Source organism: Sphaerodactylus townsendi, linkage group LG08 (assembly GCF_021028975.2).
Source record: "Sphaerodactylus townsendi isolate TG3544 linkage group LG08, MPM_Stown_v2.3, whole genome shotgun sequence".
Classification (NCBI taxonomy): domain Eukaryota; kingdom Metazoa; phylum Chordata; class Lepidosauria; order Squamata; family Sphaerodactylidae; genus Sphaerodactylus; species Sphaerodactylus townsendi.
Window position 1 is genome coordinate 31,760,312 of NC_059432.1, and position 22,814 is coordinate 31,783,125.

The window sequence follows — 22,814 nt, forward strand, 5'->3', positions numbered from 1 at the left end:
ATCATTGAAGTAAAAGAATCATATTCAAAGCTAGATGGCAGCAGATACCATGAGTATAAGGAAAATAACTGCTTCTTTAAAAAAAACTTAAGAAAATATTAGTGAAATGGATTTTACTTAGCTGTTTTAATGATTATGAAAGACATGGCATTTGATTTAAAAAATAAGAATAAATATTCTTGTAAAAATCCCAAAGAAAAGTGACCATACCAATAACTTGTATTGTAAAACTAACTTTTTCCAGTTAGCTTTCCTCTTTTTGCTTTGTCATGCTATGCTATGACAACTGTTTCATGCTTATTAAACCATTTAGATTGGCTCCTGACTAATTTTTCTTAAAGGCAGAATAAAACGTTCATCCTGCTCTCCTTCCACAGCAGCTCGCTAATCTCCAAGAAATGTTGCTCCTGGAAGACAGGGGACCCGGAGAAACAACATTTGAGGGTTTACAGCATGAAAAGGAATTGGTGCCATCTTAACTTTTGTTTCCATGGCCGTTTCCGCATGGCCAAAACAGCGCCCTATGGACGGAAAAAACGCTGTCCCTAGGGTGCTGTTCGCACAGGAGGCACCCCCAGTGGTGCGAAGACGCCGCTTTTAAACCTTGCTCGTTGAGCGAGGTTTTTGAACAGTGGTGTCGACAGCATCATGAGGGTGCCGCTTTTGGCCCCTCCAGTGTCTGCGAGGGACTTACCTTGCCTTCCTCTGCAGCCTTGGGCAGGGTTGGAGGGCAGCATGGGCGTGTCTTTCCAGCTGCCTGGAGCTGCAGAGGAACACAAGGTAAGTCCCTCGCAGACACCCTGGGTGGCTCTGTGCAGAGCCACCCCTACAGGCAGCGGCAGGGTCGGGACTGTCCGCAAGGGACCATGCGAATGGTCCTGACACTCCACTGGCTTCATCAAAGCTGGTGGGAAGTCGCTGCTTCTGGCCGAGCGGAAACAGTCCATGATTCTTCCTATGGCTATAAGTTTTGATACCCATTACCACTGGCTAGGGATTTTGATCTCTCCCCATCACAGGAAAGATTTGAAGGCAGGGTGTTGAGGAGGCTGGTTTTGAAATTTAGTTACTACAGCAGTCATTTTTCTACAGACTTAGCAGAAAAGAGCAGGAAGAATCACAAGATATTGTGATGTCTCTTTCTCCTGTTCCTAGGGAAGTTGCCCTGTCTCAGTCCTTGGACTCTGACTCTGCCAAGAGCCACCTGTGGCAATGGAAAACCCTCTTCTACCACCATACCGAGTCCTGAGGTAGCAAGATTATCTCCAGCCTCTTCAAAGGGCTTGCCTCTGGAATACAATGAATTTCCTTTTAATTCCAGGCAGTGGTCTATAGAGAGGCAAAGCATGATGCACCTGCCATCGAAAGCTGATTTCAGATCCCATTTGATTCCAGTTTAATGCTCCAGGAAGTTTTGGTCCCCTGCATGCCAGCAATCTTGCACCAAGTCCTTTAAGTGATCTAGTGGCGTTCTTTGAATGCCTAATGCATCTTTCCAATCAACTAACTAATGTCTGGACTGACTGCCTAGTTGACCACTCTGATATCTTACCATATTTTGCTAGTACACCTCTGCAGCAAGGGACTTGAAACAATCAGTGATTTATGCTCATTGAGTGTTAATTTCATGCACCTGTGTGTGCACACTATGCAATGCCTTATCGCGTGATTACTCAGGAGTCAAGGACTCCTGGCTGAATGTCTGAGCTGCCTTCAAAAGCTACGTTTGAAAAGATGTCAGGGGATAGGAACAATTCATATGTAGTCGCAGATTTGTGAAAGCTGTTCATTTAACATTCACTGGCCTTTTGTGCATTTACTTCTGAGGCGCGGATGGTTGCTTCGCTGTGGGATTTCCCTCGTGGCTCTCTGTTTAAAAAGGAGCCTCCTGCTGCAAGGCTTCCTCTTTCTTGATCAGCATTTTGCCCACCTGTCACTTCCTGTTTGTCTCCTCTGGGAGGTTGCAAAACTCAGAAGAGTTACATTTTCTAATTGGCTGATTAGCTTCTCAGGGAAAGGGAAGCTATAGGAAAGGTCACATTTTGCCAGCATTTGAAAACTGCGCAGCTTCTATGATCTGCAGCACAACAGCTTTGGGGGAAGCCAAAAAAATATGCAAATGAAAGTATGGCAAAGGGAAGGTAAGCTTGCTGCAAGGCAGAACAAAAGTGCATAAATGCCCCCTTGTTCTCTATCTAAAACTAAGCAAACATATAAAACATAAAAGAATGAAACATTCATTTTAAAAATCCAGGTGCTCTACTTTGCAAACCTAACCCTCCCCCCAAAAATAATGAAAACTGGAATGTATAACATGTATAAAAATCATAATGAACCTTACTGGCATAAGCATGAGGGATTAAGACCCCTCAAGAGGCTTTCTGTAAACAAAAATGTTTTTCACGATCCATCTAAAATGTGTCAGGGAACAAACCTGGTGATCATTCATTATACGCATGAGCAGCATGCATGTATCAATCAGCCCTCAGTCGCATTCTAATAAAAAGAACTTCGGTATTAATCGCCAGTTAATTAAATGGAGCTCTCCTTGGTTTTTTTCTGAACCAGGGTTTTGCTCCATTCTGGTTTCTTAAATGCATCATTCTACCCCCAGACCCAAACATAGTAACATTTGCCTAGTTGTTGCTCTCCTGGTTTTCTTTTATTTTTTTTCTATATTTTTTTCAGGCTACTTTTGAATAGTATAATGTAGGGGGGAGAATGATGCAGTTAAGAAGTCAAGCCAAGATGCCAAGGGCAGGCATCAAACGACCCCAGGTTGAGCACTTGTTCGGGCCCAGGGTTTCTGACTGGGCTTACTGTTGCCAGCTCCACCCTGCCCACTCTTTTGCTAGTGGCCTATCACCCATGGTTCTTGCTGCATGCACTGCCCACTGGTGAAAGGTCTACAGGAAGCTGTGAACATGGACAGTGGGAGTGCTTGTGAGCAGATAAGGGAAGGACATGTGAACAGGTGGGAGGCATGCAGGTAGGAGGGAGGAAAGGAGGGCCTCATGGTAGGCAGAGAAGGGAAGGGGAATGGGCCAGGTAGGTAAGGGGGACGTAGGTAAGGGGGGTTCTTGGGTTCAACCTGCCGGTGGGGGAGCAGGGCGGGTGGGGCAGGGGAGTCTGCTTTTGTAAGCACTGAGGCCATGGGGAGGGCTTGGAAGACATGGTCCTGCCCCCAGGGGTGGGTGGGGGCATGGCCTCGCCCCCCAACCCCTCTAAAAATCTATACCTATGTCACCGGAATGGGCCCTTGGAATCTTCTGCCCATGCCCCCACAAAGCCTATAACAGACTCTGCTGGTGGCTGTTAGTTCTGAATTGTATTTGACATTTTTAGTTAATTCCCATGAGAGCTTTGGGACTCAAATTCTTCAAACAGCAGCTGCTGCACAGCTCCAAGGACACATAGCAAATCACTTCTGAAACTGAGAGGGACTTCAAAAGCAGTTCACTTTCATGATATGAAGGACTTCTATTCAAAGTATTTTTAATAAATAACACAAGATGCATATATACAACTTAGAGCTGTCAGATCCAGGTTGGGAAATGCCTGGAGATTTGGGAACAGAACCTGGGGAGGACAAGGTCTTAAGTGAGGTACAATGCAAGAGTCCATCCTCCAAAGCATCCATGCTCTCCAGGGTAACTGATCTCTGGAGATGAACTGTAATCCCAGGAGATCCCCAGGGGACACCTGAAAGCTGGCATCCCTAATAGAATCTGTTGGATCCAGGCTCTAACCTGGAGGGGAAACACTGGCCTGAATTTGGAATGTATATTTTCCATAGAAAGCATAATGGTGTCTGTGGTTAAAATGGTTGAAACCATGATGTCTATGATAAACAAAGGCTGTTTTTAATTTAACAATTTAATACTTTTAATAATGGTTTAATGCTTTTAACAATATAGGTTTGGTAAAGATTGGTAACGAGACAGGGAACAATTGCCTTTGTGACTGGTCCCATACACTGAAGAAACACCCACATAGCATCTGCCTCAGTTCCTGGTCAGGTGTGTCACTGATGGCATCATCACAAAAATCCAAATCTCAAGATCTTCCCAGTGTGCAAATCAAAAACTCTGCACAATAGAACTACTGGGGGTTAGGTAAATGTTTCTGGACACCTGGGAGAGCACTCGAATTTGTAGAAAAATCAGAAAATCTGGGGGAAATGTGCAGCCTCAAGTTAGGTCAAAGGATGTGTGTGGCCAAGACTGACCCATTTGTTCCACAAACCAGGATTTGACTCAGTTCTCTTTCTACGATGCAGGTGCCCCCTCACTGAAGGTCGGTTGTGGACACTGCCCAGCTTGTACAAGTGCCACAACTGTCTGTGTCAGCCATATGCAAAAGAGTGTAACATCTTGTGTTGAAACCCTCAGGACACAAAGACTGCAGCGATTAGGTGCGCTGCATGAATGCGCAAGATTTTCTGAAACAAACCTTGAACAGATGAATGCTGAGAGAATGGGCAAGGAAAGGATTTACTATTTAAAAACAAAAAAAGAGTAAGTTCTTAAAACACAAACAATAGAGAATCAGTGAAAAGAAAGTAATCGGAGGCTCCTAATTCAGTGTGGTATCATGGTAATGCTTCTTTTCATGCTGCATATAAAGTAATGAGATGACTCCTGTGCCTTTGAAAAGACATGCAAATGTTTTACTGGAATGAGTAATGCATGCATTTGGTACTCAGCCAGAGCCCAGAACTCCACATCTTTGGGAAAGAATTTAGAATTCGCAAAGTCTAGCTGAAAAGGATGCAGATTGACCATGTGACCATTCTGCCTGTCATATGAATTTCAATTCATACAAAAAAGTGAAATCTCTCACCTGTCCCTGAGAATTGTCCAAAGCTCTCCTCCTAAACAAGCTTCCATCAACATATATAAATATTTGCTGTCCTTGAATGTCCTGTATAGCCTACAACGAAGGGCAAAAGAAAAACAGTACTGCTAGTGCTTTGAGTTATTAAAACCATATAATCTCAGTGTAGTAGAATTCTTATTGGATGAAAATTTACCACAATAAATGAACTACAATAAAGTGGGAGTGGTACTCTCCAGTGATCCTTGCAATAACATCAAATAACACAATCACCAGATGCATGCAGTGTTACTCTTCCTTGACAGAGAGCTGGTCCACTGGTCTGATACAACTTAGGCTGTTTTGTTCTAATGTTTAATGATTCATCTGCAGCATTTTTATACCACTTATCATGGATCTAATCTTCAAAGTGGTTTACAACATAATATTAAAACCAGGAAAAACAGTGGCAGATCAATAGCCAACAGAAAAACAGCAACAGGGTTTTTTCTCAATATGGATTGATTTCAATTAACAGCAGTTTCATTTTTAAAGGGCTGGCAAAACAGCAATATTTTTCTCTTTGTCTTGATGAAGCCAATCAAAGTGTATTGGGGAAGGTCTTCCATGAATAAGGGGCAACCACTGAAAAGCCCCTGCTCCAACTGCATTTATAAAAGATAGCACATTGACCAACAGCCTCACAGATTCTGTTTAAGTATGGTGTTATTGCTGTCATATATGGGACGACAGTGCGACTCCAAGGTGATTGGTATATCAGAATAAAAAGTTCTAAGCTAATTTACTACTTGAGAACTACATGCAAGACCTTTTTCTATAGAATGCAGTTCAGACTTCTGATTCCTCCATTTGTAGTCCAGTAGGGAACAGCCCCTGAAAGTGGGACTGTGATTTTGTTATATGTATAGATCAGGTCCAACTGGCTAGATGGGATCTGTATCATATTTTGTATCATATCTAAATTATTTTACAATAACAAATACTACAGTTTGTAATGTTTACAGAAGGGATTCCCAAAGTGGGCAATACCACCCTCCTGACGAATTTTGGAGCAGTAGGGAGATGGCACAGGGATTCCTGAGCCAGCTGGCAGGTGAAAGGTTCTCAGGTCAGAACACCAGCGCTGTGGGCCAGACTTAGCTGAGACAGCCTTTGTGAAGCAGCCAGCCCTGCCATGAAAAGTATTGCTCTGCACTGCTGCCAAACACTGCTGCTGACTGGGATATGCAGGGCCAGGCTGGGTTGAGGGACGGCTGTGGGAAAGACCCCCTGGCCATCAGAGGGAGGAGGGGAGATGGCATCCTTCAGCCCTGCAAATCAGCCCCTGATGTGGATGGGTAGGTGGGATGACTCTTCCTCACAGAGAGCTGCCACAGATATTGAGTTCTCTGGGTAGCAGCCAGAACACCCTCTCCACTCCCCCCCCCCTTTACTTTTTCATATTGCTAAAACAGCTCAATAAATTGGTTTACTTTTATTAGGTCATCTTTTATTTGGAAATACATATATGCATTTACAGTGTTAGAAGTTGTTTTGAATTTGCAGTAGACCTAATACCAAGACAGAGGTGTGTGTTCATATGTGTGTGTGTGTGTGTGGGGGGGGACTAGGGATGTGGCTTGGGAGCCAGAGGGTGACAGCCTTGAAAACATTTGGGAATCACTGGTTTACAGCATCATATTTGCTAGGATGAGATATATTGTTTTTCTGGGATACTGCAGCATGACTTTTTTTTGCAGTTAGTTTGGGAGGGAGGGTATAACATCTAGCTGAGTGTCCACCTCCTTCCTCTTTGTGAAGAATATGAGTCTGGGCAAGGCCAGAGGTAGAAGTCTCACTTGTTTGATTCATTTATCATTTATTATATTGTGTAATTTATAAATTTCTGTAAGGTGCTTTGGGTAGCTCTTTGAGAAATGCCTAACTAAATTAATAATACTTTGGTGAGAAGACCAATGCTTCCTATCCTCTTCCTTTTAATAAATTCACAACGTTATTCTTCACACAGCTATCAGCAGACGTGCTTCCTTTCCTTTCAGCACTTTCAAAATGCTGCTAAAAATGCCACAAATAATTTTCTAATCTATTTCATAGAATTTTTTTTTCTGCAAAAGCCTATTACCATCTGGATATCAAAGGATAGCCTTCACCCAACAGATGAATATGTGGGCAGATCCATGTAATGAGACAACTGGGAGCAAGAACCACGCTTCTTACATGCCCTGCGTTTGACGGCGGGCTTGACCTCTGGTCTGCAACAAATCCCAAAGTTTCTAGTGCACTCAGCAGCAAAGTTCTCTTTCTAGAAGGAAGAGGGTTTTCCTGCAGACAATTTATTGGCTTTTTATGTTAGATTATTGCTGCGGCTGATCAGATGATAATTCAGTACTTAAACTATTGGTTTGGAATGGCCTTTCATGTTTCTCAGCAGATGCTGTCACTGTTAGAAGATGGTTCCCCGATAACTCTGTCAGGATATAAAGGGGAAGTGTGACTATTTAAAAAGATGTAGATCAGGGGTTTTGAACTCATTTGTTACAAAGGCTAAATATGACATAAATATGACTTGGTCAGGCTGGGCCTGAAAGGGTGGAGTAGCTGCCTCATCTGGAGAGCCCCAAGCAGGCTTGCCAGTCCAGAATGATACTGGAGGAGGTGGTCAGCACTGCGGGAGGGGGGTGGTCACTTCAGCTGGTGAGCCTGCAGCAGCCTCACCAGCCCAGCTCAGCACTGGGGGAGGTGGTCTGCACTGGGGAGGGGGCTGGTTGCCTCAGCTGGCAATCAGCATGGATGTGTGTTTGTGTGCCTGGCCTGGTGAGTCTGCAGCCGGGTGGGTGTCTGGCTTGGTAAATCCATAGCAGGCTCATCACGCCAGATCAGAAGCAGGGGGGGGGGGATGCCTGCAGTGGAGTGGGGGGGGGAGGAAGCCTCAGATCAGGAGTGGAGGGGGGAATTGCCTCAGCTGGCTCATGGGCCAGATAAGCTCTCTCAAAGTGTTCTAGAAAGACTGAGGGTGAATCAGACAGAGACTGCTATGCATTGCCCAAAGCACCCTGGGTATTCCCTCTCCATGTTGGGATCCAATGTGAGATGACTGCCTTGCAGGAATACCTTTTGCTTCCACCTATGATCAAATCCAAATCAATCTTATTATGACTCAAGATCAGCATATGATCTACTTTATATCTGCAAATGCATCAACTATTACAAAAAAGATACACAAGTCTCCAATCGTCTTTCCTCCAAAGGCTACCAAGCCAGGTAGCTCTGCTTCTGGAAATTTTCATTACTCAGAGAAGCAGAGGTCATGTAAGAATACTGTTATTACCTTGCTTAAATTGCTTTGCTAAAGAAGTTTGCAGTTTTGATAATAGAAATAGCACAATAATCTCCCCCTGCAACATTAGCATTTCATACTTCCTCAATGTAAAGTTTATTGTGGCAGAAATGGCCTAAAGGAGGATAAGAGTCCAAACATCTGCAGATTGCAGATGCAGAAATCAGTATTGACATAAACCATCTTGATGACCTTTTAGTGGGAAGATAAGGTAAAACACTCACACACACATGTATAAAACACTTTTTAAACTGAAAGTTAGCTATTCAATCAGGGAATGATTTAATGTGACCTTATGAAGTGAGAGGACATGCCCATGGGAATAGTTAAATACCAACATGTGGTTTGGTTTTGCTCATTAGATGTATTTCATGAGGCAGAAATCAAAAGCATTTTTTGCAGTTTGTGTATTTGCTATCTGTAATGCTGTCTTCGAGTCAAAAAGGTGACATTCATTCATATATAGAATTGACTCTCAACAGAAGGATAGGGAAGGATTTTCATATTCTTTACACACACACTTATCTAATTCCCCTCATTCAAGTTTCCCCCAGTGTCTATGCTTGCATTATCTTCTCTTGAACTGCCCTGAAGATTCCACTGTTAAGAATTACAGCTCCAGCATAACGGCTGCATCTCCACTCAGTGTCTTGGAAGACTTCTAAAAAGTGAACTCTAGAGGTTAAACCAGATGAGATGTAACCTATGTACCAATTCCGTCAACCCTCATAAGAGAGGGGCTGAGAAGTGGGATGCATGTGGCTGCGCGTGGGGAAGTGGGTTTAGGTGAGGGAAATGACAGTACCTCACAATAAAATCTGAGTGCGCCCCTTGCATGATCTGCTTCTCTGAGCGTATGTGCTCCTGTTGCCTTGTGTCTACTATGTGGCGTTTCTTTAGTATCTTCATTGCAAACGTTTTTGATTCCTCACTTTTCAACTGGACCTTGAGTAAAACAGAAAATCAGATTAACTGGAATCCGTGGGTGTAAGAAATCAAAATAATTGCAACTCAAGCCTTTGAAATATAGCTGAAGATAAAATATTTCTTTCTAAATGAAGAATCCAAACAAAATAGCTGGTCATACTAACAAGCAGAACTTTTAGGCTATTTACACATCTGGCCGTATTCACATTGAGTGTACATTCCCCTTCTGATTTGATTCTCCGGCTAGGCACATGTTTTCCCCGCTTTGGCAGCCATCTTGCCTTCAGATCAGAGAATCCCCACAATTTCTGAAAGCTCTCAAAGTGCAACTTTTTCTTTCCCTTCACAGGAAAACATAGTGGAACATATGTATTAGGCTTTCTTCAGTTTTCTTGCTCCTCCTTGCCTCTGCCCACCAACACCACAGCAATTTCCCCCACTCTTCAGGCTACCATTTCACACTTCAGGTCTATCCCTGGAGGACAGAACCAGTGAAATTGACAAGAAATTGACATGGTCTAGCAAACTGATGGTAGACTAAAGACAGCAGGGAAAAAACCGGCCTCCCCAAATGGTGATTGCATGGAAACAATGAGAAATTGACCGGGGCGGGGGAAGGGATGGTGGCTTGCCTTGACTCGGAACACTTTACAGGAGATGAATCACTGTGCAAACAAAAAGCCCCATTGTGAAGCAAACAGCCACAGGGTACATAGTGCATGCATAAATGAACTTAAAAGTTCTAAATATTAATATTTGGTCCCCAGATGCTGCCTTCCTTGCTTAGGCTGTTTTGAGTTCTAAAACACTCCCAAGTTTCAAGTCTTTTGCCACCAGTATCCTAAAGTCCACTTGCTTGGATACCTTCCGACCCTGAAAAATTCTTCAGTTCATTATTCCATTCTCAACATGAAGTGGACTGACTTCTCCATTAACTTGCACACTTTGAACAGATATTAAAATGTATCTTTGTCGGGGGCAGGGGAAACGATAGTTCCTACAATGTTGAGGGACACAAATGAAAGAAGTAACCCTTGCCCTCTTTCTCATGAATTAGACCAATAAAAATTTCTCTTCAGTTGGATCAATCACATCTTCTATACCAAAAGAAATAAAAGACACAAGGATGTAAACCACAAAAAACCTCTCCTAGAGCATCAACATACATCTGATGTGATACCTACAATGCATACAAAAGTCGTTTTGAACAGATTCACTGGAAGAGAGTTTTCTTCCATTGAGTAGCATGCTCTCCTCTCACTCTTCATCAGGTGTTGGACAGATATGTTTATCAGTGATATGAATGTTAATTCAGCTGTATACCTTGCATCTGTTCCCTATGCTTCAGGGAAGCTGTCTGCCTTTTTTTAATGCACCACTTGAAGTTTATTGATTTAAATGTTCCCTCTTAACTTTAATTTTTTAAAAAGATCAACGTTAAAAAAAACTTGGAAAACATTTCTAAGGGATTAGTGTGGTATGATGACACAGGTGCCAAACAATCAACTCTGTGCACAAGACTGCTTCTGCAAATGAGCTTAATCATTGATAGGAAATTGTTCATTTGATAACAGCAAAATGATGTGCTGCCCCAGCAGCTAATTTACTCAAAAAATTTACATCTGTGTGCAAACACAAACAAAACAAACAGCTATTTGTCTTGTTGAAGGCTTTCACAGCTAGAATCAACTGGCTGTTGTGAGTTTTCCTGGGTATGTGGCTATGGTCTGGTAGTTTTTGGCTCCTAACATTTCACCCACATCTATGGCCGGCACCTTCAGAGGCATGTCACAGTGAGATGTGCTACTCTCTCTGGCCACATACATCTCTGAAGATGCCAGTCATAGAAGGTGAAACATAGCAGCAAAAACTACCAGACTACAGCTACCCAACCAGGAAAACCCACAACAGTCAAACATTATTTGTTCAAGAACTCTACGTTTGAGTGACTGACATTGGCAATCTGCAGCTGAGCAAGGATTCTTTCAATTTTTCTGCAATCACCACTAAGAGACAGTTTTATCATTTTTCATATTATTCTGCCAACATTTCTTTTTTTGATCCATTCAGCTTTTGCTTCATTAGGTGTAAACCACAGCAATTGAACAGTTTGGTTATTAAGACAAGAAGGAAGTCAGATGTACTAAAAGATTCAAGGAAACTGAGGCAAGAAGCCAGTTTTCATCGCAAGCAACTGACCCCACACCCACCCTCCGCATGGAAGGGGGAGCAGCAGGAGAAGGTTAGATCCTGGCTGGGGTCAGGCTTAGAGCTGGGTCCAAGCCTGACCCCAGCCATATTTGGACTGAAGCCCACTGCTCAGGAGCCTCTAGATTCATACCGTTGGCTCCATCCCCCAAGCTTCACTTCTGGAAGTGGCATATTGGCAGACAATGGCACCCGGGACAAAACCTGATTTTTCTACCCCTGTCTGCCCAGCCCCACTTACAGCTGCCCTGTCAGCCTTGAGGGCCATCCTTGGGCCTGTTGACTGGCCCGGGGCCACTTAGAGAGCGGGATGCTTGGCTCAGCCCTTCCAGCTTGCCTCCGCCAGTTGCATCCTCCAAGCTGTGCATCTTCTCCTGCACTGCCTTTCACAGTCACAGTGAGTATGGACCCGGCGTGGGGGGAAGGAGGGGGTGTGTGGAGGGTTCCACTGCATGATTAAATTGTCTGCACCTGGGGACATTTGTACCCATATGTCCCTCTGGCAGGTACGCGTCTGACTTCTGGTCAGGTGGAGCCTGGGAGCAGAGCCAATAATATAAGGCTAAAGAGATCAAAAGCAGCCAGCTTCAGTCTGAGCTCAGCTGAGGCCATGCTTGGATCTAGCTTTAAGCTGAAGCCTAGAGCTGGGTCCAAGCCTTAGCCAGGCTCAAATGGGGCCTTGCTCCGCCCTCCTCCAAGTGGCAATCGGGTACGGGTTCACAATGGAGACTGTGAACAAAGTGAGCCCTGCTCACCAGCCTTCAATAGTGTTACTAAATGGGGAGTTCTTGACCGGGGCAGAGTAGGGGGAGTGGGGGCACCTGCAAAATACACCCCCAGAAGTGGTGCCTGGGGCTTGAGACCTTCCCCCTGCCCCCCCAGACACTCTACTGCTTCTGACTATATGAAGGTTTTTATTGCACAGGCTGTAGAATTTCTGAAGCACTGCAGTGAATGAGAGAGTTGATGTTTGTGCAGAGTTTTATGCATACTTTGGAGTTGTTGAAGCAGTTGCTTAAGAATGTGCCCAAGGACAGAAAAAAGATATGCATAACTGCAGCATAACAGGGCTGCTTTCAAGCCAGTCCAACTGCTCTTAAGAAGTTACAATTGTCCTTAACCCTGAGGCCAGAGAGGGTGCACTGCAGTGTGAATGGCACAGATGCTTTAAATTCAGAATAGGGATGATTTGGGATCAAAGGGTACGAGGGACGGTTTCAAGTTCTGTGCTCTAGGAGCCTCAGCCAATAGCTTCAAAACAGTGAACTGGAATGCAGAAAGATTTTTAAAAGTACATGGTAGTTTAACAGCTGGCCAACTGACAGAGTTGTTGAATTTTGGTGTGAGAAGGGTTAGGAGGTCTGCTGGTTAGGCAGGAAGTCCTATCAGAGACTTTTGAAGATATGTAGGACTTGTGTGCTGTTCTTATCAAGAATAGATAAAAGATATTCTGTTCCATGTCATAAGTCTGAATCTGTCAAACAAGAAACATCCCTTCTTGGAGATAGCTGGAGGAATAGAAAACAGAGAAACAACCAAGCCACTGAAGTAAACCCATTTCTTAGTTGTTCTGAGAGTTAACATGGTGTTGTGGTTAAGACCAGTGGACTCCAATCTGGAGAACTGAGTTCAGTCTCCCACTCCTCCACACAAAGCCGGCTGGGTTACCTTGGGCTAGTCTCAGTTCTTCAGAACTCTCAGTCCATGTGGAGACAACCAATGGTGAACCACCTCCAAATGTCTCTTGCCTTGAAAACCCTACAGAGTCACCACAACCCCTAGACCCATTCTAGTCCACCTTTTGACTGGGCCATGAGACAGAATCTGTGTTGATTGGCCTCACAGACAATCTCTGTAGACAGTTGGATCAGGGCATGATGGCATTGCTGTTGTTAGATCTCTCAGCAGAGTTCATGGTTGACTGTGATGTGTTGACCCACTGCCTCTCCAACTCTGGATTATGTGGGACAGTTCTGCAATGGCTGATCTTGTTTCTCCAGGGTTGGGGACAGAGCGTGGCACTGGAGAAAAGGGTCTCAACATTTGGAATCCTATATAACCGTGGTGGTGAACCTTTGGCACTCCAGATGTTATGGACTACAATTCCCATCAGCCCCTGCCAGCATGGCCAATTCGCCATTTGTTGATCTGACAATCACTCACAGATTGTTTATAATTTAGGAGAACAAAAAATGAGATGATGTGTGGATGAGGGATGCACATATCATATACCGAAAGCACTCGCAGCTCAATATAATAACCATTTGTGATTCAGATTAGGTAGCTTGCTTTAAAAAAACCATATTTTTTCTAGCATTTGTGAATGATTTTCTGTTTATGTTTTATGGAGTTGTTGCTGAACTATTTAGCTATTAAAAATAAATGACAAAAGAAAACAAATCCTATTTGTAATGCCGGCATTACTACTGCGGACGGTGCACTGGCTTTTGTTTGAAATTATTCATGTTGGCAGCTGTTTTCTCATTATTGGATGCATAATTCTGAGAGGAGCCCGGCAATTTGGCAATGCTAAATGAATTGTGTAGTAAATGCAGAACTAATTTTGGTTCTATTTTAAAGCTTTGTAAACAAAGGATACTGGTAAGGCATACTACTGGTAAGGCAAAAGGCTTGGAGAAAATCTTTCTGTTGGAGTCTGTAAAGCTATGCATTGTCTCATGAGATGCTGTGCAAAACTTAAAATAACAAAAGTGTCCATACAGACACAGCGAAGAGCAAAAACTGCTCATCTCCAGAACAGAGGCAAGTTCCATGAAAGATGGAAAATGCTAGCAGCTGTGGCACAAATGGAAAACGACACACACTAGCACTGAAACCATACTTCCACTGATCCAATAAAGCACCCACACGAAGGCCAATAAAAGAAGTTGGAATCAGCCGAGGTGGTCTATTTGAACAGGTGGTCTTAAGGATGGGAGAATTGAATCCAGATCCCTAAATCCAGACTCTTTCTCCTAAATGGCTGATGGCTAAATTCTACGTAGGTGTTGGGCTTAGGAATCACACCTTTAGCATCCATTGGGCCTGAATACGGTAATTTAGTGGCACCTGGGAGGGACTGTGGCTCAGTGGAAGAATCTCTGCTTGTAGAAGATCCCAGCTTCAATCCCCAGTATTATCAGTTAGAGGTCTTGGCAGTATGTGCTGTAAAGACCTTTACCTGAAATCCAGGAGAGCTTCTGCCAGTCTGAGCAGACAATCTTGACCTTGCTGCACCAATAATCTGATTCAGAATAAGGCAGCTTCATGCATGTTCACAGAATCATAGAGTTGGAAGAGACCACAATTGAGTCCAAACCCTGCCATGCAGGAACCAAGGACATAGGTAAGGGTGGGTGGGTTCTTGGGTTCAACCCCCCCCCATTACATGTCCGAAGCTCTGCCCCCCGTTTGTGATTTTTTGGTATTTTTAGTGGTGTTTGGTTTTTGGTCTGCAGGGGGCACTGATGACACTAACCAGCAGTGGCGTTCCTGCCTAGGGACAGGGGGTACCCTATGTCCCCGAGCGCCCCCCATTTGGTCATGGGGGGGCGCCACCATTTCAGGGTCGTTTGTGTGATTTTAAATTTTTTTGTGTTTTTTACGTTTTGGCCTGTAGGGGGCGCATTTTTAAGGCTAGCAACACCAAATTTTCAGGGTACCATCCAGAGACTGTCCTGATGATACCACCCAAGTCTGGTGATGTTTGGGTCAGAGGAAGCAACATTATGGACCCCCAAAGAGGGTGCCCCCATCCCCATTGTTTTCAATGGGAGCTAACCGGAGATGGGGGCTACCCATTTGAGGGACCATAACTTTGGTCCCCCTGAACCTAACTTCACCAAACTTGGGTGGCATCATAAGAATAGGTACCAGATGATACCCTGAAATTTTGGTGTCACTAGCTTTAAAAACACACCCCTTACAGGCACTCCAAGAAAGTTGCCCAAGATTCTTTGTTTTGCAGTGACTTTGCTCCATTGTAGCCAATGGGGAATTTCTGAGTGTGTAGGCAGGCTGCACATTTCTGAAGATAGAGGCACCAAACTTTCAAGGTGGCTCCAGGTGGTAATACTCAGAAAATACTCCAGACTTTCAAGGTGGCTCCTCCTGGTAATAGCATCCAGGCATAGAGACCTTTGCTTCTGAGGGTTCAATTTTATGGACCCCCAAAAGGCTTATTTTGTTTCCACACTCCTGCACATGAAAGCCTGTGGGCTGAGTCTCTCAGAACTCTCTCAACTCGTCCCCCCCCCACTCCAGAAGCAAAGCTCACCAAGCTTGGATGCTATTACCCAAGACCTCTTGGAGCCACCTTGAAAGTCTGGCGCCTCTATCTTCAAAAATGTGTGGTCACTGCTTACGCACTCAGAAATTCCCCAGAATCTGCCAGGCTCTTCAGCAAGTTCTGTGGTGGGAAAAATTGCTTTTACCACCATAGACTTCAATGGGGCTTTCTGTTATGCCCAGCTGGCTCTGTGGTAGAGGTTTCAATGGGAGGCACTGTGGTGGGGGTCTTGCTCTGGGTGGGGGCATTTTCTGCAGGGCTGCTGGTGTGAGTCTCCTGAAAGGAACCAACCAAATTTGCTAAAATGCTGTGGGCACCAAGTTGAAGGTGAACCTGATGCCCACAGCATTCGCCCATCCCAGGCAAACTTTAGTGCCCCCACCCAGAGCAAGACCACTACCACATTGCCTCCTGTTGAAACCTCTACCACAGCGCCAGCTGGGCATAACAGAAAGCCCCATTGAAGTCTATGGTGGGAAAAATAATGTTTCCCACCATAGAACTTGCTGAAGAGCCTGGCAGATTCTGGGGAATTTCTGAGTGTGTAAGCACTGACCACACATTTTTAAAGATAGAGGCACCAGACTTTCAAGGTGGCTCCAAGAGGCCTTGGGTAATAGCATCCAAGTTTGGTGAGCTTTGCTTCTGGAGTGGGGGGGGGGCAAGTAGAGAGAGTTCTGAGAGAACTCAGCCCGCAGGCTTCATGGGCAGGAGCATGGAAACAAAATAAGCCTTTTTGGGGCCCATAAAATTGAACCCTCAGAAGCAAAGGTCTCTATGCCTGGATGCTATTACCAGGAGGGCTTCCTGGAGCCACCTTGAAAGTCTGGTGCCTCTATCTTCAGAAATTTGCAGCCTGCCTCAGAAATTCCCCATTGGCTACAATGGAGCAAAGTCACTGCAAAACAAAGAATCTTGGGCAACTTTCTTGGAGTGCCTGTAAGGGGTGTGTTTTTAAAGCTAGTGACACCAAAATTTCAGGGTATCATCTGGTAACTATTCTTATGATGCCACCCAAGTTTGGTGAAGTTAGGTTCAGGGGGACCAAAGTTATGGTCCCTCAAATGGGTAGCCCCCATCTCCTGTTAGCTCCCATTGAAAACAATGGGGATGGGGGCACCCTCTTTGGGGGTCCATAACTTTGCTTCCCCTGAACCAAACATCACCAAACTTGGGTGGTATCATCCGGGCAGTCTCTGGATGATGCCCTGAAATCATGGTGCTGTTAGCTTTAAAAATGCTCTCCCTGCAGGCCGAAAAACACCAAAAATACCCCCCAAAAGCCCAAATATCTTGCATTCACACTTGTTCATATTTGGGCAGGACATAATTGGACACTTTTTGTCCAAATGTGCCCAAATTTGCCCAGATTCCGGCTGAATCTGGTATTTGTTTCATCTAAATCTCCAACCGTCAAAAGTGATGTTGTTTCAGGGTGGGGGAGAATCCACCCCCAAACAGAATCACTTTCAATTTTGTTTTAACTGGGGACCCCAGATTCTCCCTTTAAGGTGGATTTAAAAGAAGAATCTGAGCTCCCTAGTTTAAACACCATTGAAAGTGATGCTGTTTGGGGGTGGATTCCACTGGAGGTGTTTTGTGAGAGATGATGCTGACATTTGTTTGGTAAATGTTTTGCTGGGGGTGGTTTGTGAGAGATTTACATGCTTAATACCCACTTGCACTGGCTTGGAGTTGTTTCTCAGACTAACAACCTACCTCATAGGGTTGTTGTGATTAGGAAATTAGGAAAAGAGTTGGTGGGGAGAGAGCCATGTATGTTTTGCTGGGAGTGGGAGGTGTTTTGTGAGCTGGTGCAAAAAATAATTGTTTCTTCATGGTGGGGGAGGGTGGCCACCCATTTTCCAGGGGGGGGGCACCAAACTCAGGTTTTGTCCCCGGGCTCCAGTTTGCCTAGGTTTGCCCCTGCTAACCAGGTTTGGTGAGGTTTGGTTGAGGGGGTCTAAAGTTATGGACTCCCAAAGTGGGTGCCCCATCCCCCATTGTTTTCAATGGGAGCTAATAGAAGATGGGGGCTACACTTTTGAGGCTTCATAACTTTGGACCCCCATGAACCAAACTTGCAAAACCTGGGTGGTATCATCAGGAGAGTCTCTTACTGATACCACCCAGGTTTTGTGAAGTTTGGTCCAGGCGGTCCAAAGCTATGGACTCCCAAAAGGGGCACCCCATCCCCATTGTTTCCAATGGGAGCTAATAGAAAATGGGGCTACACCTTTGAGGGTCAATAACTTTGGACCCTCTGAACCAAACTTCACCATACCTGGGTGAAATCATTAGGAGAGTCTCCTAAAGATACCCTGAAAGTTTGGTGCTGCTAGTTTAAAATTGCGCCCCTGACAGCAGCCACCCCCCAAATTTCCCCAGATTCTTCTTTTAAATCCACCCCTTCGACATGGATTTCAAGGGAGAATCTGAGGTCCCCAGTTTAAACATTGAAGGTGATGCTGTTTCAGGGTGGGGGAGAATCCAATGTTGTTTTAACTGGGGACCCCAGATTCTCCCTTTAAGGTGGATTTAAAAGGCGAATCTGGGATCCCTAGTTTAAACACCATTGAAAGTGATGCTGTTGGGGGTGGATTCTAGCATCACAGTGGCCCCCCATGGGGGGGTGCAAAACTCAGATTGTTCACCAAGCTCCATTTTCCCTAGCTACACCTCTGCCCAGAAGGGGGCAGAAGGGGCTGCCGACTGGGAGCCCAGCTTGGGGGGGGGGGAGGGCGGGGCTGGGAAGTCTGCCATCCCCGGCCTTGAAGAGCTACTTTTATAAGCACTGAGCCCCAGGGTGGGGCTTGGGGAGGTGTTGCCATGCCTCCAGGGGCAGGTGGCGGCCTGGCCCCCTGAGCCCCCCCTAAAATCTATACCTACATCCCTGGCAGGAACCCACAATCAAAGCATCCTGACAGATGGCCAGCCAGTGTCTGTTTAAAAAAAAGGAGGAGACTCCACCACACTCTGGGGCAGTACATTCCGCTGTTGGACATGATGATGAATATAATGCCTAACCTAAGTTGTTCTGGTGCTGGTCAGTGTAATGGCTAGTAGACTCTGGTTTAAAATTGTACATGATTCCAAGTAGGGAATATGTGTGGGGCAGTCTGTATTGTTGCATATATAGTTCCTAGGAAGATTCAATCAAAACAGCGTAAAGATATTTGAACGACAACAAAAAAATATTCTCCTCCTCCTAGGCCAGTGATGGTGAACCGATGACACTTGTGTCAAAGGTGACACACCACAACATTTTAGGTGACATGTCAGTGTTCACTAACATCCAGCTTCTATTCTCCCTATTTGGATTTGAGTCATTTTTATAATTATTTGACATTTCTTTATATAATACATAGCACCATACATGACTGGACTACAAAAAAGCATGAATATGAAAAAAGATTATTTCTCTGTCGTTTGAAGGGGAGTGACATGCAAGCCAAATCAAGTTAGGTATTTTCTGAATTTTTGACAAGCTGAGCCCAGAAGGTTCGCAATCGCTGTCCTAGGCCATAGAGCCCCTATTACAAATTAGAGAGGGGCATTTGTTTCAATAGAAGCAGAAATGCAAAAGAATAAAGCTTAAGCATATCAATCTTATGCCAAGAATGATAAATACTGTCCAGTCACAAATTTTTCTTGAACAAGGTGTTATCTCAACAAGCAGGGGTCAGAAATCTTTGCAAAAAACCTAACCATTTTGAAGGAGTGCTATACATCTTCAATTCCCTGATCTTATTAGAATTCATCCATCTTAAACAGTGTCATACAAATACAAGTCAACAGCTTCTGTAGCTTTTTCTAAGAAGGAAAAAGTGATTTATATCTCTGACAAACATCAAAGACTGCTATACTACGTTCTGGGTCATTATAAATGGAATCTTTCAAGTACTCAATAAACCGAAGTGTTTTATTATAAAAACATCTGTTTTGAGGGCAAAACAAGGAATATTCCGTAGGCAAATATGTTCTTCCAATAGGAGTTTATCTATACAGAAAGGAGCTCTGAAATTCTCTGAAACGTTTCAAAGTCAGTGATCACAGGTCCAGATTCTGTAGCTGGAATTAATTATGTAATACAAGAACAAATTTCAAGGTTTTTCATAATGTGAACTGTCTGCTTAGTAGTAGCTGCATGTTCCTATGGAAAGGGTTTTTTTCCCCTTCTATACTACATACTGAAGTAGTCCTTAAAACAGGCCTCCACTCATTAGTTTATTGGGGAACTGTCATTATTTGGACACCATTCTGGCACACAGTTCAACTTGTTATTTTAAATCATATTTATATGGTGCCATTTATGTAGTGCCTGTTGGAAGTGGCTCACAAACAATTAAATCATAAAAACAACAAACATAAAATTGTCACTATTGAAACAATTCACAAAAATAAGCCAGAGAAGAACATTAAACAACCTAAAATGACATCCATAAAAAAGCAGTCTAGAAGTATAAAAAAGATGGATCATTTCCATAAGAGAAATAAAAATGTTTTTGACTAGTGCCGAAAGAGCAAAACAGGTGCCAAGTGAGCCACAAGGGCAGAGGCTTTCCAAAGGTGATGTTCCACCAGTGAAAAAAACCCTGAGTCTGAGTACCACCTGCTGCACTCCTGCAGGTGGAGGCATGGAAAGCAGGACTTGGGAAGAGGATTGTAACTAAAAGACCAGATCAGAGATCCCCAGTTCTTTTGAGCCTGTGCAATGACTTACCCACAGAAAATGACACCTGGGGCAAGTACTGAAATTGCAACCCCCCAAAATTGTGCCCTCCCCCCAAATTGTGCCCCCTGGGAGGGGTGGAGGGGAAGGATGCCCTCAATCTCTTGCCTACCTCTCCAGCAGGCAGGCAGGCAGGCAGGCAGGCAGGCAGGCAGGCAGGCAGGCAGGCAGGCAGGCAGGTGGTGGGTGGGCAGGCAGAGGTGGGGGTGAAGGAGGAGGCAGCGGCAATGAAGGCAGGCAGTGCAAAGCATCTCTCATGAGGGGAAAGAGGTGGCTGAATGTGCCCCTCATGTAATACTTGCAAATGCCACCTAGGGCGCTGGCCCCCACTGTCCCTCCCAGGTATGCCACTGAGCCTGGGGGCATATTTGAAATTCTGACACAAGGTATTGGTTGCAACCACAAAATGGCTGCCACAGGAAGCACAGCCAATTACAAAATACTGCAGAAGGCACAGTCATCTACAAAATGGTTGCCAAAGGAGAAAAGGAGACACAGTGAGAAATGTTAGAGAGTGAGGTTATACATGACTCTAATGGTAACTCCACAAGGTGGTAAACTGAAGTACTGCAGGCAAAACTCTTCTCATAACCTCAGTTCAATTCTGATGGAAGTCCATTTCAGGTAACCAGCTCAAGCTTGACTCAGACTTCCATCCTTCCAAGTTTATAAAATGAGTACCCAGCTTGTTGAGAGTTGAGAGATGAATGGGGGAGACAATGGCAAAGCAATGGTAAACGTAGTCTGCCTAGTAAACATGCAATGTGATGTCAACCCACAGGGTCAGTAACGACCCAGTGCTTGCACAAGAAACTACCTTTACTTTTAATAGTAACGCCCAAGCATTTCAGAAAGAAGTTCTGCTTAACAGACAGCCTTTCAAAATGAACATATTGTTTTCAATCAATATGTCATTCAATCAGATCCCTAATCGCCTGTTGGAAGCTCTGCTGGGCAAAAGTTGCACATGGTCCCACCAACTTTCTAAAAACACTTCATGGGCACCTGAAAAGGTGTCAGCAGATGTTATGGCATCCATGGGCACTATGTTGGGTATTGTAGGGGTGAGCCCACGAACCCAGCAGAACCGTAGAAAGAGCGCCTGGCATGCCGGTGCCGGCTACGGCCTTCTGGGCGCACAAGCTCCCCCACCCCCCAGTCCCCCGTGAGTCACAGGTCATGAGATGCCTGACTCACGGTCACCAGATGTCCCAGACAAAGGGACAAAGGGGGCTCTTGCCCTCCAGGTGTGGATTCGACCCAGACGTGGATGCTTCCTCCTGCACATAGTAGCCCGATGAGATCATGCATCACATGATGATCTCCCTCTCTCCCGGCTTCTCTCCTGCCTCCCGGTCAAGCCCACATTGCCCCCCTCTTGTAAACTCCTAATCAAAAAGGAGTGGCAGAGCTCCACAGCATCACGGCAGAGTTGCCGGGATCAACGTGGAATCCTCGGGTTTCCACAGAGCACGCTGGCGCTCTCCACCAGATGGAATCTCCAACGTGCCCTTGCTCTCTTCGCTTTGGGGCCTGCCGTGGGCAGAGACTACAAGCTGGTGCCAGAAACCAGGGGGGATCCCTCGAACCCTTGGCTTCGTGGCTTACTGTCAGCCTTGGGAAAGGGGCTTCTCGGTACCGATCTTCCGGCTGGATCAATGCGCATCCAGGGGACTCCACCCCTCAGAGTACTGACCATCCGGCTGGATCGGGCGCATCCAGGGGATTCGCATCGCTATAGGACACTCTCTCTGTCTGGATCTAAATCCACTGTGGCATGGGCGGCTTGTAAAAGCACTGGCTTTTGACAAGCACGCTAGCGAAGCTGAAAGCGCTTAGCGAAACAGCTGTGGGCAGGGTCTCCGGTAGAAGAGAGGGGAGCTGCTTGCTGGAATTGGTTGAGGAGGATTGATAGGCAAATGTCCATGGTACTCCAGAAAGGGGGGACATTCAATCTTAAGGACTGTGGAAAACATCGGGCGACACTCCTTTGCAACCAGAGAGCTCTCCGGCGCGCCGATACATGTCGCTAAGCTACTGGGACGTGTGGAGACAGTAAGTTATGTCGCCATCAGCCTGCAGGTCTCACGTGTGTCTTTGCCATGGATCTCCCTCCTTTTGATCTTTCACCTACAGTTTCAAGTAAGTCCCGAGACTTTCTCTATCCCACACTAAACAGGGACGCTTCTGTCCTCCTCCCGTTTCACTCTACTTCCTCTCCTCCATTCAAACTTCTCCCGGCTTCGTTGCTCACGCGGCCAGTGAGCCGCCTCCTCCTTTTGCTCCTCCTTCTGCTCCGGCTTCCCCTCCTGTTTCTGAAGCTACCCACACCTCCGTCAATGCCACACATAATGGTGCGGAAGTTTCTTTAGAAATCCTCTAGTAGAGCGTATTAGCCAGCTGATCTGCGGAGGAAGGTGAAACTCCTGATCGGAAAACGTAAGCCGACTCCTCCTGCAGCGCTATGTGCCTCCCCGGTCCACTTC

General features: G+C 45.2%; 1 protein-coding gene across 5 annotated transcripts in view; it reads right to left on the reverse strand.

Moving 5' to 3' along the window:
- Positions 1–22,814, reverse strand: part of PRKG1 (protein kinase cGMP-dependent 1) — a 916,981-nt gene that overhangs the window by 22,756 nt on the left and 871,411 nt on the right. For all 5 annotated transcript variants that reach the window (XM_048505459.1, XM_048505458.1, XM_048505460.1 and 2 more), the window contains 2 exons: positions 8,979–9,118; positions 4,843–4,932 (listed from right to left, as the gene is read on the reverse strand). In XM_048505459.1, the coding sequence (XP_048361416.1) occupies positions 4,843–4,932; positions 8,979–9,118 (230 nt within the window). The remainder of the gene's footprint in view (positions 1–4,842; positions 4,933–8,978; positions 9,119–22,814) is intronic.